This window comes from Equus asinus, chromosome 8 (genome assembly GCF_041296235.1).
Source record: "Equus asinus isolate D_3611 breed Donkey chromosome 8, EquAss-T2T_v2, whole genome shotgun sequence".
Classification (NCBI taxonomy): Eukaryota; Metazoa; Chordata; class Mammalia; order Perissodactyla; family Equidae; genus Equus; species Equus asinus.
Genome location: NC_091797.1, coordinates 92302366 through 92324841, shown reverse-complemented (window position 1 = coordinate 92324841; position 22476 = coordinate 92302366). Strand labels below are relative to the sequence as shown.

Sequence of the window (22476 nt, the reverse complement as noted above, 5' to 3'; positions counted from 1 at the left end):
GAACGACTTAAGTGCCTCTTCCACTCACTAGACAGAACACACTAGGCGCAAGTTAAACTCTGATGGAGGTGCCAGAAAAGACTGGTATCTAGAAAGGCAAAGTAGAGATGTGTATTAATCAAACCACCCTGAGCAAAGAGTGGTCAGAAGCAAGCCAGAGCATCACCAGGAAACAGGCCTTTCTCAGGATGGTGGTAGGAAAAAAAAAGGAACCAACCTATCCAGAGACAACAGAAATGCCATTAAGAAGGGTCGCTACTCAAAAACACTCCCATTAGTCTCCACTCCCAAATTCCTTCTGCTGATCAGGGAAGGAAGGCTGAAGGATACATACGGCTTCTGACTGAGAGGAATACAGTAGGTTTTTGAAAGCCTTGTTGCCGGCCCGAAGGAGCGACCACACGGAACATGTTCGTTCCTGAGTATGCTTTTCCCCTCTCTCCTTGGCGTTGTTGCACAGGAATGTTCCAAAGAGGCAGGAATAGGTATGTTGCACCAGTTTCACCTATGGGAGTCCAACAAGGCAAAATCAAGCAATAGGGTATGCATTCTCAGGGGGAGGTCAGCCCAGCTGAGCTACCCTTCCCCCACATCCCTGAGAGCACTTTAGATCACACTCAGTAAAGATGGGGGAACCAAGTAAGCCACACAACCGCACCTCCTCACCACACCAATTCTAGAGTGCCAACCCCAACCACCATCACTCCTGAGTCAAAAGAGCAAAGATAAATCATTGGAACACCCACTCCTCTTGGCCTCCCTGGCAAACAGTCTCTGAGGCCCTAAGTTAACAACCCCCCTCAAGAGTGACAGAGTATAAAAACTGGGTACTGGAGCAGATCAGTGTGCAACCTAAGTCTGAGAGACATCACATTTCTAAACAATTTTTCATTCAACAAAACATTGTTGAGCATCTCACACACCCCAGATGTTTCTATGGGTGCTAGATATGCAACAATAATCAGACAGCTCTCCTCCCTGATGGAGCTCATTCTAGTTGTGGGGGAGGGGTAAGAACTGCTCTGGACAACACTAAGGCAGGGTAAGAGGGACAGAGCAGTGTGGGAAGGCCTCACCGATGGAGACCTGATAGAAGTGAGAGCGCAAGTCATGTGGGTATGGGAAGGAGGGAGGCAGATGCTCCATGCAGAGGCAAGAGCAAGCACAACGGTATTGAGGCGAGCTAAAGGACACTGCACAAGGAGAAGAATGGTAGGAAATGAGGCTCGAAAGGTAACCTCTAGGAGAGCCGTGCATGCCATTTTGAGGACTCTGACTTTTACTCTTGTGAAACGGAAAGTCATTAGCGATTTTTGAGCAGAGGAATGACGTGGTCTGTCTTATATTTTAGAAGGTTGACTCTCTAGAGCTGGAGCAGGAGATGATGGTGGCTTGGACCAGTGTGGGAACAGTAGAGGTAGCAATAAGTAATCAAGGTTCTAGATATTTTTTGAAAGCAGAGCTGGAGAATCTGCTGACAGACTGAATGTGGAGTATGAAAGAAAGAGGAGAGTTGAGGATGACATAAAAGTTTTTGCCCTAAATAAATGGAAGGATTGAGTTGCCATTTGGTGAATTGGAAGACTTCTGGAAGATCAGGTTTTGGGATGGGGAGATGTGGAAATCAAGAACTAAGTTTTGAACATCTTAAGTTTGAAATACCATTAAAACATCCAAGTGGAGATACTAAGTAGACACATGTGGATAGATGAGTCTAGAGTTAAGTGGAGAGGTCTGAGCTGAAGAGGTATAAAAGTGGGAATCACAGAGAGCAATTAAAGCCACTGGACTGGATGAAGTCCCTAGAGAGGAAGTGTACAGAGAGAACAGCCTGGAGGCTGAGCCCTGGAGCACTCCAACATTCAGAACTGGGAAGGTAAAGAGGAACCAGGAAAGGAAACAGAAAGGACCAGATGGTGAGGTAGAAGAGAACTAAGAGAAAGTGTGCCAGAAGTCAACTGAAGAAACTGCTGCAAGAAAGGAGTGATTAAACTGTGCCAAATATTAATGATGGATCAAAGAAGATGAAGACAGTCAAAAGGTAGAAACTTCCAGTTATAAAATAAATGTGTCATGGGGATGTAATGTACAGCATGGTGACTATAGTTAATAATACTGTATTGTATATTTGCAAGTTGCTGAGAACAGATCTTAAAACTTCTTATCACACACAAAAATTTTCTAACTATGTATTGTGATGGATGTTAACTAGACTTACTGTGATGACCATTTTGCAATATGTACAAATATCAAATCATTATGTTGCACACCTGAAACTAACATAATGTTGTATGTCAATTACACTTCAATAAAAAAAAAGAAGGTGAAGACTGAGAGATGATCACTAGATTACCAACATGAAGGTCACTGGTCACTTTAACAAGAGCAGCTCTGGTAAAGTGGTGGGGTAAATACCTGACTGGTCTGGGTTCAAGAGAGAATGGGAAGAGAGGAATTTGAGACAGTAAATGTAGAAGACTTGAGGCGCTCTGCTGTGAAGAAATGAGCTAACAGCTGGATGGGAATGCAGGACTGAGAAAGGGTTCTGATGAGATGGGAGGCACCACACTGTATACGTATGCCAATGGCAATGATCTGGTAGAGAGGGAAATATGCTGATGCAAAAGACAGAGAGGAGAAATGCTGGAGCAGAGGAGAGGGGCAGGAGCTGGTGCACAAGTGGAGGGAGGGGCTGGAAGAGGGCATGGATAGTGCATCTTCCATTAAAGGAGGGGGCAGAGAGAGTGGGAGAGATGTAGGGGATTTGGTAGATGGACTGGAGAGAGCAGAAGACATTCTATTGTTTCTATTTCTAACCGCTTTTTGAAGCTTCTATTATCCATTTTAAAAGCTAAGTTTAAAACAACTCAAAAACTATGCAAATCTAGTACACCTGGATTCACTGAAACACTTGTTTATGATTATTGTTTTTCAATAAAAAAATAAGAGACAGAATGGCTCCTCCATCAAATTCTAAAAAGGATGCACAGTTTCATGTGAAAACTGACCCACTAACATTTGTGGTGATATGTGGTGACACCCCCATGAATTTAGAAGGTCCTCAAAATAAAGACTTATAAGCCCAAACTCACAAGGAATGCTTCATTGAACTCAAAAGAGCAAGGAAATTGCCTCTGAAGCTGATGAACACAGTCAAGCCACTGCAGAAACACTGGGCAACGCTCGTTCAGATCATCTGAGTTCTCCCCATGACCACACCGGTCAGCAAACTTGTGGCCAAAATCCAGCCACTCCATCTCCACGAGAACCTGGAAACCCTGCAAGGAAGCACCCAGGAGCGATCATTTAGGCTTGTCTGTCCAGACTGTGACAGTCCTGATCCTGGTGTCACTGGCAGCAGTCTCTTATAACAGCCTCCCACTAAACCCCATCAGGAGCCCCAATCCAGCCCTACTGCCAATAGCTCCATCCCTGATGGGACACATGCTTAGGGCAATTTCCCAGTTGCCTCAACTCCATTCCATAATCATCAAAAGGATACTCAGCATTTATTTAAGCCTTTCTTGAGTCTGTATTTTTATCCTCTTTCATTCTTACATATTTAACCCAACAGGTGGTTATTACAGAGTAGGGTTCTTTCTCCACAGAATACTCTGTGGTGCTATCTAGACCCATTACCATAATAAGTATGCCAAGATCCTTCCATAGAGGCCCCATTTTCCTGAGGCAGCCAAAACTTTTCCAAGTAGATAGACTGCAAAGGAAAACACGTCTGTATTCTCCATACCTTCTGCCCCATTTTAAGAGCCACAAGAACTGTGGTAGGCATCACCACAATTTAGCTCAAGGTAAAGGAGCAATGATTTAAAAATAAATAAATTTCACTTTCATCACACCTAACCACCTCGATCAAAATAGGTTCCCCAACTCATCCTGAAGTACCAAATCCCACTCTTTGGTGCACCTACCTCTATGGTTCGGTAATAAGGGTCCAGTAAGAGCTTAGCTAATGCCACAATCTGGGGGGTTCGGTCCCAGCCATCTGAGCAGTGTGCTAGCACTGGTCGCTGATCACGATCCACGGCGTGCACTACCAGAAGTGCCGACTTCAGAAGCACAGACAGGTGATGGAGCCATTTTGTGCTTTCAAGAGCTGAGAGCCAACTATAAGAATAAAAACAGAAGGGGATAAAGAAATGCCGATTTTTATGATTTACTGCATCATGCCAAATACCTGTCAAATTAAAAAGCAATTCCCGAAGATTTTCCCCTCCAAACACACTGCCAAAACAAACAGAAAATTTCTGTATCTTTATAAAGCATGAGACCCAAGCCCTACTATGCAATAGAGGAGAGCCTTAGACATAGGACAGTAATTAATAGGACTATCTTTTGTTCCAAAAATCTTATAGCTAATTTCCCAGAGAGAATATTTAATATTTTTCAGTCCATGGTAGATATAGACCCAATATAGTTGCTCCCCCTTATCTGTGGGGGATATGTTCCAAGACCCCCAGTGGATGCCTGAAACTGTAGATAGTACCAAACTCCTATGTATGCTATGGTTTTTCCTATTCATACATACCTATGATAAAGTTTTATTTATAAATTAGGCACAGTAAGAGGTTAACAACAATAACTAAAAATAGAACAATGATAACAATATACTGCAATAAAAGTTACCATAGATCTTAGCAACCTCAGCATAAAATTGTTTTTCTTTCCTTATTAAGTCGAGAACTTTCACCTTTTCACTTAAAAGAAGCACTTTTACAGCTTCTCTTTGGCATATCTGAATTGCCAGCATCACTACTTTGGGTCCATTATTAAGCAAAATAAGGGTTACCTGAACTTAAGCACTGCGATACCAAGACAGGCAATCTGATAAGTGAGATGGCTAAGGGACTAACAGGTGAGTAGCACATATGGCATGGATATGCTGGACAAAAGGAGGAGTCATGCTCCAGGAGGGACAGCATGAGATTTCATCATGCTTCTCACAATGGTGCACAATTTAAAACTTAGTAATTATTTCTGGATTTTTCCATTTAATCTTTTTGGACCGCAGTTGACTGTGGGTAACTGAAACCACAGAAAGTGAAACTACAGATAAGGGGAGACTACTGTGTAAGTAGTTCTTTCTGGAATCTTCTCCTGAAGGAAATGCAGCCAGCTTGAGATGTAAAATAGAAGATATTTATATTTAATGCTCAGCAAACTGTGCCCAAGTTCTCAAAAAAAAAAAAAGTAAAGAAAACTCAAATACAAATATGTCTATAACAAGATGTAAGCCTGATGCCACACTGAAGAACAGAGCAGACAACATCGTCTGCTACCCCCACACCCTAACACCTAGCTTAAGTCTTGAGTGTCTACTGACTAAAACTGGATGGGTTCAAACTAAGGATTCAGACACACACAAATTACTACACCAACGGCTACACAGTATCACTGGGCTTGGCACAGACTGGATTCAGCAGGGATCAAGAAGAACCTTTTTTCGAAAGACCTTCAAGGAAGTATCAGACTCCATAAATTGCCCTGTGGGAGTAATCACAAACTGATCATACTTGTTTTCAACTGTGGTGTTTTTTTTTTTTATTGCAGTAACATTGGTTTATAACATATAAATTTCAGGTGTACATCAATTTCTGTGTAGATTACATCATGTTCACTACCCAAAGACTAACTACCATCCATCACCACACACATGTGCCTTTCACCCCTCTCCTTCAGCCCTTTCGCCCTCTTCCCTCCCTTCCTCTCTGGTAATGACCAATCCAATCTCTGTTTCTGTTTGTTTGTTATCTTCTATTTATGAGTGAGATCATACAGTATTTGACTTTCTCCCTCTGACTTCTTTTGCTTAATACCCTCAAGGGCCCTCCATGTTGTCGCAAATGGACAGATTTCATCGTTTCTTATGGCTGAGTAGTATTCCATTGTGTATATATATACCACATCTTCTTTATCCATTTGTCCCTTGATGGGCACCTAGGTTGCTTCCAAGTCTTGGCTATTGGGAATAATGCTGCAAGGAACATAGGGGTGCATGTATTTTTATGCATTCGTGTTTTCATGTTCTTTGAATAAATACGTAGTGGAATAGCACATCACACGGTAGATCTATTCCTAATTTTCTGAGGCATCTCCATATTGTTTTCCATAGTGGTTTCATCAGTTTGCACTCCCGATAGCAGTGTATGAGAGTTCCCTTCTCTCCACAACCTCTCCAACACTTAGTGATTCCTGTCTTGTTAATTACAGCCATTCTAACAGGAGTGAGGTGACATCTCATTGTGGTTTGGTTTGTATTTCTCTGATAGTTAATGATGAACATTTTTACATGTGCCTGTCAGCCATCTGTATATCTTCTTTGGAGAAATGTCTGTTCAGATCTTTTGCCCATTTTTTAATTGGGTTGTTAGCTTTTTTTTGTTGAGATGTATGAGTCCTTTATATATTTTGGATATTAACCCCTTATCAGATATATGGTTTGCAAATATCTTCTCCCAAGTGTTAGGTTGTTTATTCGTCTTGTTGATGGTTTCCTTTGCTGTGCAGAAGCTTTTTAATTTCATGTAGTCCCATGTGTTTATTTTTTGTATTGTTTCCCTTGCTCGGTCAGACATGTTATTTGAAAATATGCTAAGACTGATGTCAAGGAGTGTACTGCCTATGTTTTCTTCTAGAAGTTTAATGGTTCCAGGTCTTATATTCAAGTCTTTAATCCATTTTGAGTTAATTTTTGTGTACAGTGTAAGATAATGGTCTACTTTCATTCTTTTGCACTTGGCTGTCCAGTTTTCCCAACACCGTTTACTGAAGAGACTTTCCCTTCTCCACTTTATCTTCTTGGCTCCCATGTCAAAAATTAGCTGTCCAGAAGATGTATGGATTTATTTCTGGGCTCTCGATTCTGTTCCATTGATCTGTGTTTCTGTTTTCCTGCCAGTACCATTCTGTTTTGGTTACTATAGCTTTGTGGTGTATTTTGAAATCAGGGAGTGTGATACCTCCAGCTTTGTTCTTTTTTCTCAGGGTTCCTTTGGCTATTCAGGGTCTTTGTTTCATATATATAAATTTTAGGATTCTTTGTTCTATTTCCATGAAGTATGTAACTGGGATTCTGATTGGGATTGCACTGAATCTGCAGATTGTTATAGGTCACATGGACATTTTAACCATGTTAATTCTGCCAATCCAAGAGCACAGAATATCTTCCCATTTCTTTATGTCTTCTTCAATTTCTTTCAACGTTTTATAGTTTTTTCAGTGTATAGATCTTTCACCTCTTTGGTTAAGTTTATTCCTAGATATTTTATTATTTTTGTTGCAATCATAAATGGATTGTATTCTTAATTTCTCTTTCTGTACTTCATTGTTAGTGTATGGAAATGTAACTGATTTTTGTATGTAGATTTTGTATCCTGCAACTTGACCATATTCATTTATTATTTCTAAAAGTTTTTCAGTGGATTATTTAGAGTTTTCTATATATAAATCATGTCATCTGCAAATAGTGACAGTTTCACTTCTTTCTTTCCAATTTGGATCCCTTTTGTTTCTTTTTCTTGCCTGATTGCTCTGGCTAAGACTTCCAATACTACATTAAATAAGAGTGGTGAAAAGTGGGCATCCTTGTCTGGTTCCTGTTCTTGGAGGGATAGCTTTCAGTTTTTCTCCATTGAGAATATTAGCTATGGGCTTGTCAAATACGGTCTTTATTATGTTGAGGTACTTTCCTCCTATACCCATTTTATTCAGTTTTTATCACAAATGGAAGCTGTATCTTGTCAAATGCTTTCTCTGCATCTATTGAGAAGATCACGTGGTTCTTATTCTTCATTTTGTTGACACAGGTATCATGTTGATAGATTTGCGGATGTTGAACCATCCCTGTATCCACTTGATCATGGTGGATGATTTTTTTAATGTATTATTGTGTTCGATTCACTAGTATTTTGTTGAGAATTTTTGCACTTATGTTCATCAGCGATATTGGCCTGTAATTTTCTTTTTTTGTGATGTCCCTGTCTGGTTTTGGTATCACGGTAACGTGGGCTTTGTAGAATGACTTAGTAAGCTTCTTCTCCTCTTCAATTTTTTGGAAGCGTTTAAGAAGGATAGGTATTAAGTCTTCTTTGAATATTTGGTAGAATTCACCAGGGAAGCCATCTGGTCCTGGACTTCTATTTTTTGGGAAGTTTTTGATTAATGTTTCAATCTCCTTACTGGTGAGTGTTTATTCAAATTCTCTATTTCTTCTTGATTCAGTTTATGAAGGTTGTATGATGATAAGAATGTATCCATTTCTTCTAGATTATCCAATTTGTTGGCAGATAGCTTTTCATAGTATTCTCTTACAATCTTTTGTATTTCTGAGGTGTCTGTGGTAATTTCTCCTCTTTCATTTTGGATTTTATTTATTTGAGCCTTCTCTCCTTTTTTCTTGGTGAGTCTAGCTAAAGGTTTGTCAATTTTGTTTATCTTGTGTTGACATTTTGTTTCTTGTGCCTTGTCATGAATTTACTTCCCACCCCCACCAACAAAAGCTCTGATTTCTCCAAAACACAGTATTAGTAGTCAGGACCACAGTCTAGCCCTTCAAACATACTTCTGTCATGGGGGTTCTGAGAAGGCTTTGGCCAAGACTAGGCTATAAATGCCTCTTAAACCTTGGGGAATGGGTATGAATTTTTGAAATAGTCTAAGGAAGGGGTCTGTCCAGGCAGACAACAAAATGTAGTGCATAAACATGGGTTTCACATGAATTAGCTTGGTCTACCAACCAGACTGTGGATCCTCAAAGGGTGGACACAGTGTCTCAGGCACAGCTGTAACCCCAGCCCAGTAGCTAGCATACAGTGAAGATTCCTACTATTTAAATCATGGGTAAAAATTCAATCTCAAGACTTTCTATCTCCTAATAGGTACCTGAGAAACATTTTTCACTGTGGATCAAGTGTTTATTCTCATTCCTTACACAGTCTTAAAAGAAACCAAGTCTTAAAAGATAAGGCTTAGGAGAGCAAATACTAAATTATCTCTTGGCCCCTGGAGAAATGGTAAACAAGGACCAGTGTAAGGTTCCCTTGAACCTTACTAAACTATTCTTACATACCAGTTGATGTTGTCCATGCCTAACAGAGAAAGCTGTGTTCCAGAATCTGCCAACCAAGCAGGTGCTGAGAGATTCCACACTTGCTTGTCCTATTCTCAAACTGTAGTAGAAATATACCATGCCCTAGCCCTCCCACAGCCTCAATCAAGTGTCTGGAGGCTTGCGTATAGCTGGTCGCATCACTGCCACACCTTCTTTTTATCCACAAGGGAGGCTCCAGTATTATGATTTGCTGCCAAATACACACAAAGCATTACCTTCTTCCTTAATAAAATCCCCTAGACATTCATTTGGACCAGGCAAGGGCTAATTACAACCTTTTGACTCTGAGTTATAAAACAGTGTTTTAAAAAAATTTTTAATATATGGAAGATATTAGAGAACAGGTGGTGTTGATTCTATCCCTTCATTTTACAGACAGGAAAACTGATGCCCACGGTAATTAAGCCACTTGGCCAAAATCACACAATCAGTGGCAGATCTCCTGAGTCCTCAGCCAGGCTCTTTCTATGCCCCACAAAGAGAGTGCTACTAGCTGGGTTCTGGAAATGTGTAGCAGATGCAAGTTGCTAATCCCCAAAGCAGAGCAGCAATCTTATTTCTTCAGTCAGGCTTTCCCCAAGGGCAACTGCTTCACCCTCTGGGCTGATTGCAACTGTGATGAATTTAATCATTTGCTCCCAGGAGTTAGTACAAGTGATTCAGGCAGCCATTTGATTTAATAAAGTCAAATAAAGAATGCTGCAAAATTGATGTGATCATGAGATCTACTGAACAAAACTCGGGGGAAATAGCCATGGGCTCCAGCACAAACACCAGAAAAGAGAAAATTCTGTATTCTCTGGCACCATTTCTGGCTTCCTGAAAGAGTAAAACAGGAGCTTTTAAATATTTATCTGTCCATATTTGTTTTACAGAGCATTCCTAATTTATCTTGTATTCAAACAGTGCCCTTGTGGGGAGGGGATATTATTTAACCTTCCTCACTGCAAAAGCCAGCCATTCACTTTTAATAAGCAATAAAAATCAAGGTAATGTTCTTAGTAAATAAGAGAGGGTAATTTAGAAATCAGAAGCAAATGGAGAAAGAACTGACCTAATGGCTAGTTTAAAGAAAGTTTAACCCTTTCTAGAACATGATGAATAAATTTTGACTCTTCATGGTAAAACATCCCAGTTCATAGCAGGTTAAGTGTCACCAGAGGATGTCAAAAACAGAGAATTAAATTACTTCAGGCCAAAAACAATGTACAAAAGAAGGAAGAGGTCCCAGGAAAAACAAGAATGCAACACTTCTGTTTTGAGAGCTGAGGCTGGTTCTGTGCTGCACATTTTTAAACCTTTCAAAGGGCTGATTTTTCTCCTGGCTCCTCCTCTGTGTTGCCATGCTCCTAACACAGGAAGAAGAATACCCGCAGAGACTGAAAGTAAAACCGAAGTCTAAGAAGAAACAGAAGAAAAGACACCTCCAAACTCATTTTTTTTAAAAAAGCAATGCAGAATTAAAGCAAAGGTCAAGGTCTTACTTTCCCGGATCTGGCATCTGTGTGCAGAGCAACCGCAGGGACTGAAAACTCCTCCGAATTGAATGAATATTCGCCATCCCCATAAATACAACTTCACAGTTTGGGTAATACTCTGGAGAGAATAACAATAAAGAGAACACAAATATGCTGAATTTAAAGCCCATATGGCCAAATTTAAAAGGAGCAAACTGGCTATAAAACAAACCATTGCAGCTGCTGACTAATGAAACTGCAGCATTTTGATGCCTATTAGCCCAGTCCTTTATTAGGAAAGGAAAACTGCTTGAATTTTAGCTGTCTCGGCGAAAAGGAAGGATAGATTTGAGAAACATAAAACAGGAGCTGTTATTTTTTTTTAAAAAGTCTATATACTTCCATCTTACCCCAGGTTTACTTCTTGGGCCTCAACTAACTTGTAGCTCTGGAATCTCTTTGAAAAGAGCCTATTAGAACAATGCATTTCATGCATTCAAATTCCACTTTGGTATAACTGCTTTTAATTTCCCGTTTAGATCACATCTGAGTAAGGAGCTTGGTGCCTCTACCTGCTCCATCAGCACACAACTGGCACCGAAGGGGTCCCTCCTTGGAGAAAGCCAGCATTCAAACAGTAGGGGTGTTATAGGTCAGGACAGAGGTGCTTTGCTAGAGTTTTGTATTTACTGCTTCAATTTCCAGCCCAGGTTTTCTAAGTAGAAGCCATGTGAGGAGTTTTCTGTGAGGCCAGTGATGAGCATACCCACTGACAAAGGCAACAAAAAGCTTTTAGAAGGCTGAGAAATTGAGCCACTAAAGAAGCAGCTTCCAAACATGAACAGGCTTCATTATGGGAGAGGATTTACTTTCCTTATCACCTAAAGGTTGGCAGAGGGAAGGAAGATTATTTGGTTTCACTGAACCTCCTCCTCCATTTCTCTCTTGAAAAGAACATACAGTGTTAAGACTCCAAAGAGCTCCAGCTCCCTCAAGATAGGCTGAGGAACATGGCTAGCCATTCATTTCAAATTGAGAACTAAGACCCCCTTCAGCATGGGCTGGATTCACAAGGACAGAGTGTCAGAGGACAAAGCACTGTCCACCTTACCTGGGCATTCACACCCTCCTCCTTTGGCTCGGTTTGCCACAGCTGCTGCATAGGAGCGTGCATCCAAGATCAAAAGCTTCTGTGGTTGGATGGCCAAACTCTCTGCTCCTGAAGTATTTGACAGAGAAGAATCTAGGGACATCAGGAGTGGGGAGGACAAACTAAATGAACCTGTCGCTCCCAGAATTGTGCAAAATAAGAACCACAGGCGCATATTATACAGTACCAAAAAAATTCAATGAAGTGAAATTCACCTAACCAGAACCTTTGATACCTATGACTTCTCTCTTTAGTTTATCTTCTGTTTTGCCTACAATTTCCTATACATCATTTCTACATCTGTAGTCCTTTAATGAAGCCTGGTGTTTTCCTCCATGGTCTGGAGACACTGAAGGTCCCCTATCACATATATACTCCATTCTTGTCATGATGGCAAGAAAGACAACAAACACTCTAGTTCTCTTAAACCAAGTTTAAAACAAGGGGCCTTCTGGTTCTTTGTCAAGACCTGTGACTCCTTAAACAATTCTGTCAGTTGAAGCTTTGCTCTCTCTCTTCTATGAAAAGAATTCTGTCTCACAAGGAAAAGGCCACTTCGCGGAAAGGTTCTCAGATGCTATAAAAATTGCTGTGACGGATCCAGCGAGTCCCTTACCAAAGTCCACGTCAGAAAGGTCTCCTGGATTGGGGAAGTCTCGAGGACTGTTCCTAGTTGATAGCTTGCTGCCACCTGATCGGGAGTCAGAGGCACAAGCTTTGGCTACTGACTGCACCAGATGCTCATCATCGGCATTTCGCCAGCCCCACCAGCTGACCTCTGGCTGTCCACAGCGGGCGATGACAGCTCCATTGCTCTGGTGCCTGTGCAGAGAACAAGACACAACAACTGTACCCATCCCGATGGCCCCATTCAGATGCTCTGTTGCTCACACAAAAAGTGAGGTAGTGGATTTTCAATGCCTTAACAAACAACCTGACTACAGGTAAGTGATGGGTTAGCTTCAAGTCTTCTCAAGGCAGAAATCTTATATAGCAACAAGAATAATAACAAAACCTATTTGGATCTTTCTCATTTATCATACCATTTTAGAGACAAACACAATGATAAATGTGTTAGAGAAAATTTAATATTCATAAAGTAAAAGTTTCAATCTTTAAATTTATTTTTGGAAAATCAGGAAAAAATAATCTACAAATACTACACTAATTCTGCTACTCAATAATGAAACATTAATCTCTCCTTTTTAATACTGCACCTGACTATCCTGGCATAATAGATGCTGAAACAGAAATATTTGTTTCCTCACTAACTTCTGAGAGCCCACAGCAGCAACTGTGTGCTACTGGGCTGGCTTGGAGATTCTTTTCAAAATAAGATCTCACCTTTGGGACTGAAACACTTACCTGGCCCACAATGGACTGCTTTATAAAATCTCCTGAGATTTCATGAGTCACAAACTACTCTTATTATAGGCAGGTAGCTCAATGAGCCAGCTACCCTTCCTTAAGCTCTTAGAAGGAAAGGTATAGCATAAACCTCAATAAGCCATCCTCTGATAGATCCCCTTTCAAGAAATAAGACCAGAAATCATACTCATAGCCTACTTTAAGATGCTATTAAAACCCAGTCTTTTCCTAATTAGGAATTTTAGTTAGGCAATTTTAGCAATTACAAAGTTATAAAAGTAACATTATTCGGCAATCAAAAGGAATAAAGTTCTAATACATGCTACAACATGGATGAACCTTGAGTATGTTATCCTAAGTGTAAGAAGCCAGTCACAAAAGGCCACATATTGTATGAGTCCATTTATATGAAGTGTCCAGAATAGGCAAATCTGGAGACAGAAACGAGATTACTAGTAAGCCAGAGCTAGAGGGCTTGGGGACGGAATGGGGAGTGACTACTAACAGGTCTTGGGTTTCTTTCTGGGGTGGTGAAAATGTACTAAAATTAACCATAGTGATGACTGCACAACACTGTGAATACACTAAAAAAAAAACCCCACTGAACTATACACATTGAAAGGGTGAAGTATATGTGACATCTCAATAAAGCTATTTTTTATAAGTTATAAAAGTAATCAGTTCTCTGTAAAAATAAATTAGCAGAATAAAAAGCTAGTAAGCAAAAAATTTAAATGTCCCCCAATTGTATATCCCAGAGGGAACTGTCAGTGTCTTGCCTCCCATTAAAATTGTTTCTAAACACATACATGCATATGCACATAACACATGTGTAGGGTATAGATAAATTTAAATAAAACATACTATTGAATCTATTTGTCTTCTTCAAGGAACAATGTGAGAAAGATTTTTGTTTTTAATCCTAAAGCTCACAAGCTATAAATTAACTTTGGCAATAATCAGATTCCACTGGAACCACCAGTTTTTGCTTCTAGCTTTTAAATTCTTCCTCATTGGAAGAGACAAGTAACGGAAAGTACTTGCATATCGCCAAACACACTCAACTGGCTCACCTGTTGAATGGAGCCAAACTGGAAATAAAACCTCACTGATTCTTAAAATGCCTACTAGCATATAGTAATAGGAGCCAGGTAACCGCTGAGCTGACTGATGCCAAACCTTTATAGCAGAGGCTGGCAAGGCATTTCCTGAGCATCCTCTTCCTCTGCAATGCTTCCCAGTAGTACCCAAGAAGGACAGAAGATGGCACTCTTCAGCCTGGGTCTTGAGATTTAAGGGCCATGGCATTATAATCGCTAGACTGCAATTGAGCTGTTGCAATAAGCAGCTAAGTTTTTTGCAGTCTTCGAAGATGCTTTAGACTGCATGAAAGAGAATTAGAACACTATAGATAAAAAAATCACTAAAGAGCATATCTATCATTTTAACAAAAAGGACCAGTGAAAGTATAAAAATTAAGATGTCCAATGGATGAATCCCCTACTAAACAATGAATGCTTCAATTTTATATAGAAACACATAAATATTCAAACTATCCCTAAGTTAGTATTAGGCAAGCCCCCTAAATGTCTAGACGTTTCTAACAATCACTCAATGCACAAAAGGGGAAGCTGTGAACTGCACTACAGATGGGCGGCCTTCGCACCATCTTGCTATGTTAGAGCAATCTCTGTCTTCAATAATAAATCCAAATAAGCACTCTCTCATCACAGCAGGAGAAAGCACTAATCAGGCACTGGTTCAGCATGGTGCTGTCAAGTAACTTCTGCCAGCAACCTCAGGAATCATTACTGCAGTCTACAGACAACTAAATTCAGTAAATGTATGTTGGACTCAGAAGCATCCTGCCACCTGGACTGGCAAAGCAGAAAGTGGTAGTGGTACAATATTCCAAAACATTCTTCAACATACCCCTTACAAAGCTCTCAAATAATATAACAACCTAGTTTGGAGCTCAGAAATACAAGACACACGTTCTGAAACAGAGGCCAGTTCCTGGAAGCCTGGCTGATTTTATGTGAACTACACTAAGAACTTCCATTTGTAATCTTTAGAGACCAGATTTTCTCTAAGAAATTGCAAATATAAATTTTCAGTAAGAGTTAATACTAGGGAATATTATCTCCCACTCTGCTATTTTACTTATGAAATCCATTATTCCAAGATATAGCCAAAACTGAAAAAAAATTTCTAAGAAAACCTGACTCCTCAAAAAAAATTTTCTTCATTTATATATACTCTGTGGTCTTTAGAAAGGGTTAGAAAAAACCCTATGGCTCATGCCCTCTAGAATAAATTTTAAAAGGGAAAAAAGGCTTCCCATGTTTACTCTAAGAAGTTTTTCTTCAACCTACACTCTTACGCTTCTCTACCAACAGGGAGAATTCACCTAAAGCCCCTTACTTAGAAAATGAGAGTCCTTTCCCCTTATGCTCAAAGTCAGCAAACCCCACAATGCCAGGGCTGCTAAACTAACACAGCTGTTGGCCACAGAGCAGCAGCTGGCTGCTTTCCCTATTTGAGCTGGGCCGATCACTGATAAGACTCATAAATCCTTTCAGCTTTAACTGTTCTCTAATTCCTGTGTCATCCTTATCACTTGAGTGATAGGTAAATTTGGTGACCTACTTTTCTAGGGGTGTCTGAAAACAACAGTGAAGAAAATTGAGATTGAAAACTTAATGGGTTCCACTGGGCCAGAAGCAAATACTTTTCCATCTCTCTCTATTCAGAGTGGCCATCAGAATTTGCCTTTAGTGGACTAAATGAACAAGCTGGTTATCTCGGTGAGAATTCCACAAGGAGATAAATCCCCTCCTCCAACCTCAGTATTTCAATAGAATGCCTCCTGGCACGAAAGAGTTTCTAACTGTGCTCTACTGGTTTGGTCCAAAATTAAGAAGAGTTCAAAAAGTGTGCAAACCGGAGAAAATGAAATCGAGAATGTGAATATTACAAGGAGATGAGATTTGAAACAGTTCCAAAATAAGAGGGAATGACTTCTTAAAAATTTAACATGATCCTGTGAGAACTGAGCCATTCACTGAATTATAAAAGAAGCCCTCAGGAATACAATCTATTCCAGATATTTCTTAGAGAAGCCCAGTGTTTATAGATTCATATTCAGATGTCACAGCATACCTTCAAAGTGAGAATATTATTTCCATTTTACTAATTTAGGAATAGGCTGAGGTCAATTAGGAACTTCCTCAAGGTGGCATAGCAAGGAGTGTCCGAGAAACAACTTGAACTCCAAAACCTGTGCTCATCACCCCACCACCATCCCCTTCTAGAACTTGCCTCCTTTGGCTCTCCTGCCTTTGATCTCTGAGATCTTCTATCCAGCTAAGACCTAGCCGTCTTCTCTAAATCCTTCCTCTCAAAGCAGAGCTCTTCCATGTGTTAAATTTTAACCAGAAAGACAATCACAAAGTATTCAACTCTATCCTTGCAATTCTCACTTTCTAGAACTCATCTCTCTCAATCCAAAAGCCAACATCTGAAGCTAAATGCAGACAGCACATTATCTTCCAAGAGAATGTCAGAAGGATCTTAAAATAGCAAGACCAGCCTCTTTTCTATTGAAATTTTCTAATCAGTGTCAGTTGAACCATCAGCTAGTGTTCTGGATGAAATAAGTAGTGGTGTGTCTGACTAGAAGAACAGCTTTGCAACAAGCAAGCATACAATTACCTAGAAAGTTCACTGAACCCCTCCACTTCCCTTCCCAGGTAAGCAGCAGGAGAGCTGGCAGACCACATGCAGTGGGCAATAGCACCAGACTGCGGTGGGCCTGGCCAGGCTTACTTACCTGTAGACGACAGCAGGGATGCGCTTCCAGGATCTGAAGCTTGCTACACTTTCTAGTTCTTTGTCAGTGATCCAGGCAGGCACTATGAGCTCCTGTGGATAGCTACCACATAGCCTAACAGGGAAGATGAGAAAGAGGGAGAGGGGGCAGAGGACAGGGAGAAAGGGAGGGAGAAGAGGAAGAGATACTAGGTGAGCCAGCACAAAGATGTTGATCAAGCTACCCCAGAGCCAGTTAAAAGGCAATGAGGAGCATCACTTGAGTCTTGGTCTGCTCAGGAGAATGGGCTGCCTCAGGTGTTTACTTATGTATGTATCATGTGATACTATCTTGGCTTGTTCCACTCAATGCTGCCTTTGGGTAATCTGGCAACCTCAACCATCAATGAAAAAGGGGGGAGTTGAGAGGCAGTTACTCCACCATACCCCTCTGTTATAACAAATACACAGGTCACTTTTAACTACACAGTTGCCCAGTGAATTCACTACAGAAGTGAAAGTCTGTGTCACCTCTACCAGACCTTCAGTCTTTCAGGCTTTTGTCAAAGGGAAACATATGAGAGCCCACAATTTCAAGTTTCCAGAGACCTTAGAAGATTACTAACATATTCTTTGATGTGAACCAAACAGGGTGTCCCAATTATAGGGAACAGGTGCAGCCATGGACATGTAGAAACAGTACCAGAGGTCAGCCATTTGCATGTATAATCACAGCCCCACTGAGCCAAGTTAGTAATGTGAATAAACTATTAATCATAATTTCTATAAAATACACTTCAGAACAAACTACATTTGGAAAAAAAGCTCTGTTTTCATTAGCGAAGATGCTAGTCAAGCTGGTGCCCTAGAAAGGGAGTATTTATGACAGGTTTTTTTACTTACAGGATGATGTCTCTCTATGGCTATCCCAATATTCCTTTTCAATAGTGAAGGAAATAAGACTTTTAATCCAAATCCTAAAATACACAAACTCCTCCTCCGCCACCACCAACCTGCCCTAGCCTATCTATGCATTAGGGAAAGAGGGAGAAAAACACAAAGTGGCTTAGGAATTAGGGGTTTTGGTCATTCTGCACTAAATCTCTCACTCCTGTTCTCAATTTCCAGAAGACGAAGTACTAGGAATTTAAAAGCCACTGAACCAGCAGAATGGCTATGGCAACAAGAGCAGCTCTATAAAATTCCTAACACCTACTCACAAACTCCTAAAAATAACCTGGGACACGGTGATCACAGTTAATACTCTAACCATGAGTCTTGCTCCTTTTATCTTGTTTTAAACTTGAGTAAATTTGCCTCTCATTCTTCCTTTGTATTGGGAAGAACTTTTCAATATCCTGAAGACTGGTTTTGAGTTAGAAATAGTGGACTCAAAAGACAAGAAGTTAACTATGGGTTTTTTAAAACCCATACTAAATAGAGATTTTAAATACTAAATAGAGATTTTAAAAACCAATAGCTTTTGAACTCAAACATTTTTTCAACAAGCTTAGCTTAATTCAGTTTTTTGACTATACTCAATTTTCTGATCATTATAAGTATTACACTACCCAGTAGTCAGCGCTTCAGCAAATACTAGCTGCTCACTTATAGATAAGGAGTTTCCAGTACAGGAGAGGTGGGTTACATGTGAGGAAAGCCTCAGGCTCTCTGAGGCCCCCTCCTCCAGTCTCCACCTTCATTCCCTGCTTTGACTTGTCAATGAGAAAAGCAAAGGTATAGCAGACCTGTAGCTCCCAAGGCTTCATAACACCCCAGAGGTTCCTAACTCTTTGGCCAAGGTCCCTGTCAAGAGTATGTACAGTAATTGTAATTTTACCAGTGAAAAACAAAATGTTCTGATGGCTACCCACAAATAGATCAGGAAAATGGCTATCATAATTAGGCAGCTCAAAGGACAACAAGGATAATTAACGTCTCCAACTGCTGCAGGGAAACTTAAGAGAAGGATATATTAATTTAAATCTCCTGGACAATTTTATTTTGATTCATAGAAACCTGGATCACCAAAATCAAACTGGTTTACTGCCCTCTCCCACCAAAGTACTTACACCTTTTAAGGAAAGAGGTTTTGGGAAATATTTAATAATGTTACTATTTAATGATTAAATGATTGTAGCTGTGAAGTAGTTTCACGTCAATATACTGAATACCAGAATACTTATGCCTATTTCATAGGATCTGGAGTAAAGTTATAGTCATAAAAACTAGCTCCTAAGTGTTTTATCATTGCTTATAAGATCACTAATTCTATCTCTAACGTGATGTCAAGTGGTGATGAGAATAACAGAAACTGCCTGTCTACAAGTAAACACAGTATTATCTAGACGCGCATGTGCCAGGAAGAACAGAGGCCTGGAAGGGATAGAAAGGAAGCTTCTAGAATCCTATTAAGTAAGCATTACTTTTCACTCCAGTGATAGCAATGGGAACATATGGCTCAGGAAGTACCCTGAAGATGATGTATTTACATTTAATAAATAAAATTCCGTTTGAAAGAAAAAGAAAAAGTCTAAGTTCAAATGTTCTGTCACATGAGAACTGGGGTTTTTGCAAAGGCACTGGCTGTGAAACACAGTCCAAAGGGACCCATGCAACTCACTTGTACTTCTCATTGATGTTGGAAATCCTCCAGGCATTGTTCATATCAAAACCCATCCGCTCCACTTCGTTTTTAAACCTTGACGTTACGTGCTCCCCTAGGGGCCAAAGACAGCAGAAAGAAAGAAATGAACACCCTTTTGCAAAACAGGTAGACTAAAAGCACAGCTACCTGCTCAGTTATTAAGAGAAAAAGAAAAAAATACAGGTAGATATTATACAAATAAAACAATATATATTTAGTGTTAGTTAAAAATTCTCCTTCAGGATAAGACTATAAAAAGGAATGAGGAAATTAATTTTGATCAGGAATTACGTTATATCATCTAATCACTACTATCAACTCTGAGGGTAGTATCCTTGAGCTCATTTTACAGAGGACAAAACTGAGACTGAGAGAGGTTATGGCAGGTCTGTCTGGTCCCCAAACACATGCTGTCACTATACTGGCTACTTTTCTATTTCCACACTCAACCTGAAACTATACAAAAGAAATAAAATCAAGAAATTCACCAAGAGTAGAAATAGAACTACAACTCCTCATCGGAAACCCTCTGGGCCAGATTTTAGCACTTGAGAGTTTTCTGGATTTTAAGATGGTGCATATATTAAAATACTAAGTTAACGCTCTCATCAGGGTCTATTTAACCAAATATTAATATTTCTACAGTAAAATGTTTGCATAATTCCTACTAAATGGGATAAATAAAGCAACAAATAGTTTCATGTCATCTCAGATCGGGTCAACCCACCAAGTAAAATAAGAAAAATCTTTCCATTTCCACAGCCTTACAAATTACATAATGGTAGATAAGAGATCATGGACCGATAACTGCCAGTACCCAGGAATCTCAGGAAATACCATACTATTAAGTAAAGTGCTCAGCATTTGTAAGAACATCCACCCAAACAAGTATAACCTGCCTACATTTGCCCTAATGAATTTGGCTTCCTCTTCCTTAGGACAGTGAGCAACGAAGGCAGAAATGAATCTAACATAAAAGTCATTAAACCTGAAATAACTTTCTTCCTTGAAAACAGTCATAGGGCAGTAATTTTATAAACAAACAAACAAAAAACCATTAAGCAGTATGTCTAATATATAGTGTTATAGGTTACAAAATAAATGATAGTGGGGGCTGGGAGAAACTACAAAAATAAATAAAAGCACAAAACAGACTGCTTTAGTGATCAAAGTATAAAGTCTTGCTCCCCCTGGGAAAGAAGCTTCAGAATAGGAAACAGCAATTACTTGAATGAAGGACGATTCTATAAAACTACTTCCCATTTAAACTGCTTTTCTTGAACTTAAACTAGGTATTATATGCTTCCTGAAGGACAGCTATAAAAAGATGAGGTTCAGAGATGCAGGAAGAAATAATCAACTGAATCTATCCTATTTTGGAAAAGTTTTAGAAGGGATGCAGGCTTCCAAATAGGGAAAAAAACTATCTGAATTGGGGTTCCATCTGTTTACAAATTGCGAGGAATAGTGACCATCAAGAATACTAGACAGGGAGTCTTTTACTTATAATCCAAATCTAACAGCTATAAAACTATGGCCACTATCAAGTTCCTCAATAAATGAGATTTTTCCCACCCTGAGATACAGCTCCAAGTCTTTTGCAAAAGGTAAAGTACTTTAATTAATGGTCCTGTACATTAGTACCTCTATCTTAAACACATAGATACCCTAAAAGGATCCTATAGTTTTAAAATAATCACTGGCAAAATAATAATCACCACCACCACCAGCAATTTACTACGTAGAACCACTGCCCAAAGGGCTTAAAACCACCATCCAGAGCATGAAATTCTGAGCTACAAAGAAATATATACTGAGCAATGAGCATAGAAAATCTCTTATTTCAAGCTCCCTGAGAACAAGGAGTGAGTTTTAATTATCTTTGTACCCTCTAAAGCAGTGACTTCATGAACTTTGAAACTGACCACCACAACCCACAATAAGAATTTTTACATCACAATTCAATACAAATGTTTATTTTTAAAAAAAGGTTTCACAAAACAATAACCACCTTTACTGTATGTGTGAGACATTTTGCTATTTTCTATTCTAAATGTTTCAATTCATATTTCATTTCTTAAAACTTTGATTTCATGACCCACTAGTGGATCACAACCTACAGTGTGAAAACCACTGCTTGAAAAAGATCTAGCAGCAGACCTTACATACATAAGTAATTCAACTGGCTTTTGCCAAATTGTGTTAGAAGTTCACTTACGTTTATTCAGCCAGAAAAGTGAATGGCAAGCACATCTATTCCTGAATTTCCCTCTCAGAATGCTCATGTCTCCACTGATTCAACATTAGATATGCTGTAATATCTCAATTTATTTTTAATATTAAAGTTGTAATTTTTTTTATTGAGTTAATGATAGGTTGCAATCTTGTGAAATTTCAGTTGTACATTAATGTTTGTCAGTCATGTTGTAGGTGCACCACTTCACCCTCTGTGCCCACCCCCCACCCCACCTTTCCCCTGGTATCCACTAAACTGTTCTTAGTCCATAATTTTAAATTCCTCCTATGAGTGGAGTCATACACAGATTATCCTTCTCTCGCTGGCTTATTTCACTTAACATAATTCCCTCAAGGTCCATCCATGTTATTGCAAATGGAATGATTTTTTGTTCTGTTTTACAGCTGAGTAGTATTCCATTGTATATATGTACCACATCTTCTTTATCCATTCGTCTGTTGCTGGGCACTTAGGTTGCTTCCATGTCTTGGTTATTGTAAATAATGCTGCAATGAACATTGGGTTGCATAGGACTTTTGGGATTGCTGACTTCAAGCTCTTTGGATAAATACCCAGTAGTGGGATGGCTGGATCGTATGGTAGTTCTATTTTTAATTTTTTGAGGAACCTCCATACTGTTTTCCATAGTGGCTGCACCAGTTTGCATTCCCACCAGCAGTG

The 22476-nt window shown here is 39.6% G+C and overlaps 1 protein-coding gene across 30 annotated transcripts in view; it reads right to left on the bottom strand.

The window, feature by feature from the left end:
• MTMR3 (myotubularin related protein 3) overlaps nt 1-22476 on the bottom strand; it is a 142386-nt gene that overhangs the window by 9814 nt on the left and 110096 nt on the right. For 24 of the 30 annotated variants that reach the window (XM_070516343.1, XM_070516346.1, XM_070516342.1 and 21 more), the window contains 8 exons: nt 19536-19632; nt 16935-17048; nt 12351-12556; nt 11696-11827; nt 10612-10723; nt 3930-4125; nt 3093-3278; nt 335-505 (listed from right to left, as the gene is read on the bottom strand). In XM_070516343.1, coding sequence (XP_070372444.1) covers nt 335-505; nt 3093-3278; nt 3930-4125; nt 10612-10723; nt 11696-11827; nt 12351-12556; nt 16935-17048; nt 19536-19632 — 1214 coding nt within the window. The remainder of the gene's footprint in view (nt 1-334; nt 506-3092; nt 3279-3929; nt 4126-10611; nt 10724-11695; nt 11828-12350; nt 12557-16934; nt 17049-19535; nt 19633-22476) is intronic. The other 6 variants (XM_070516353.1, XM_014835002.3, XM_070516347.1 and 3 more) reach the window with 1 other exon arrangement.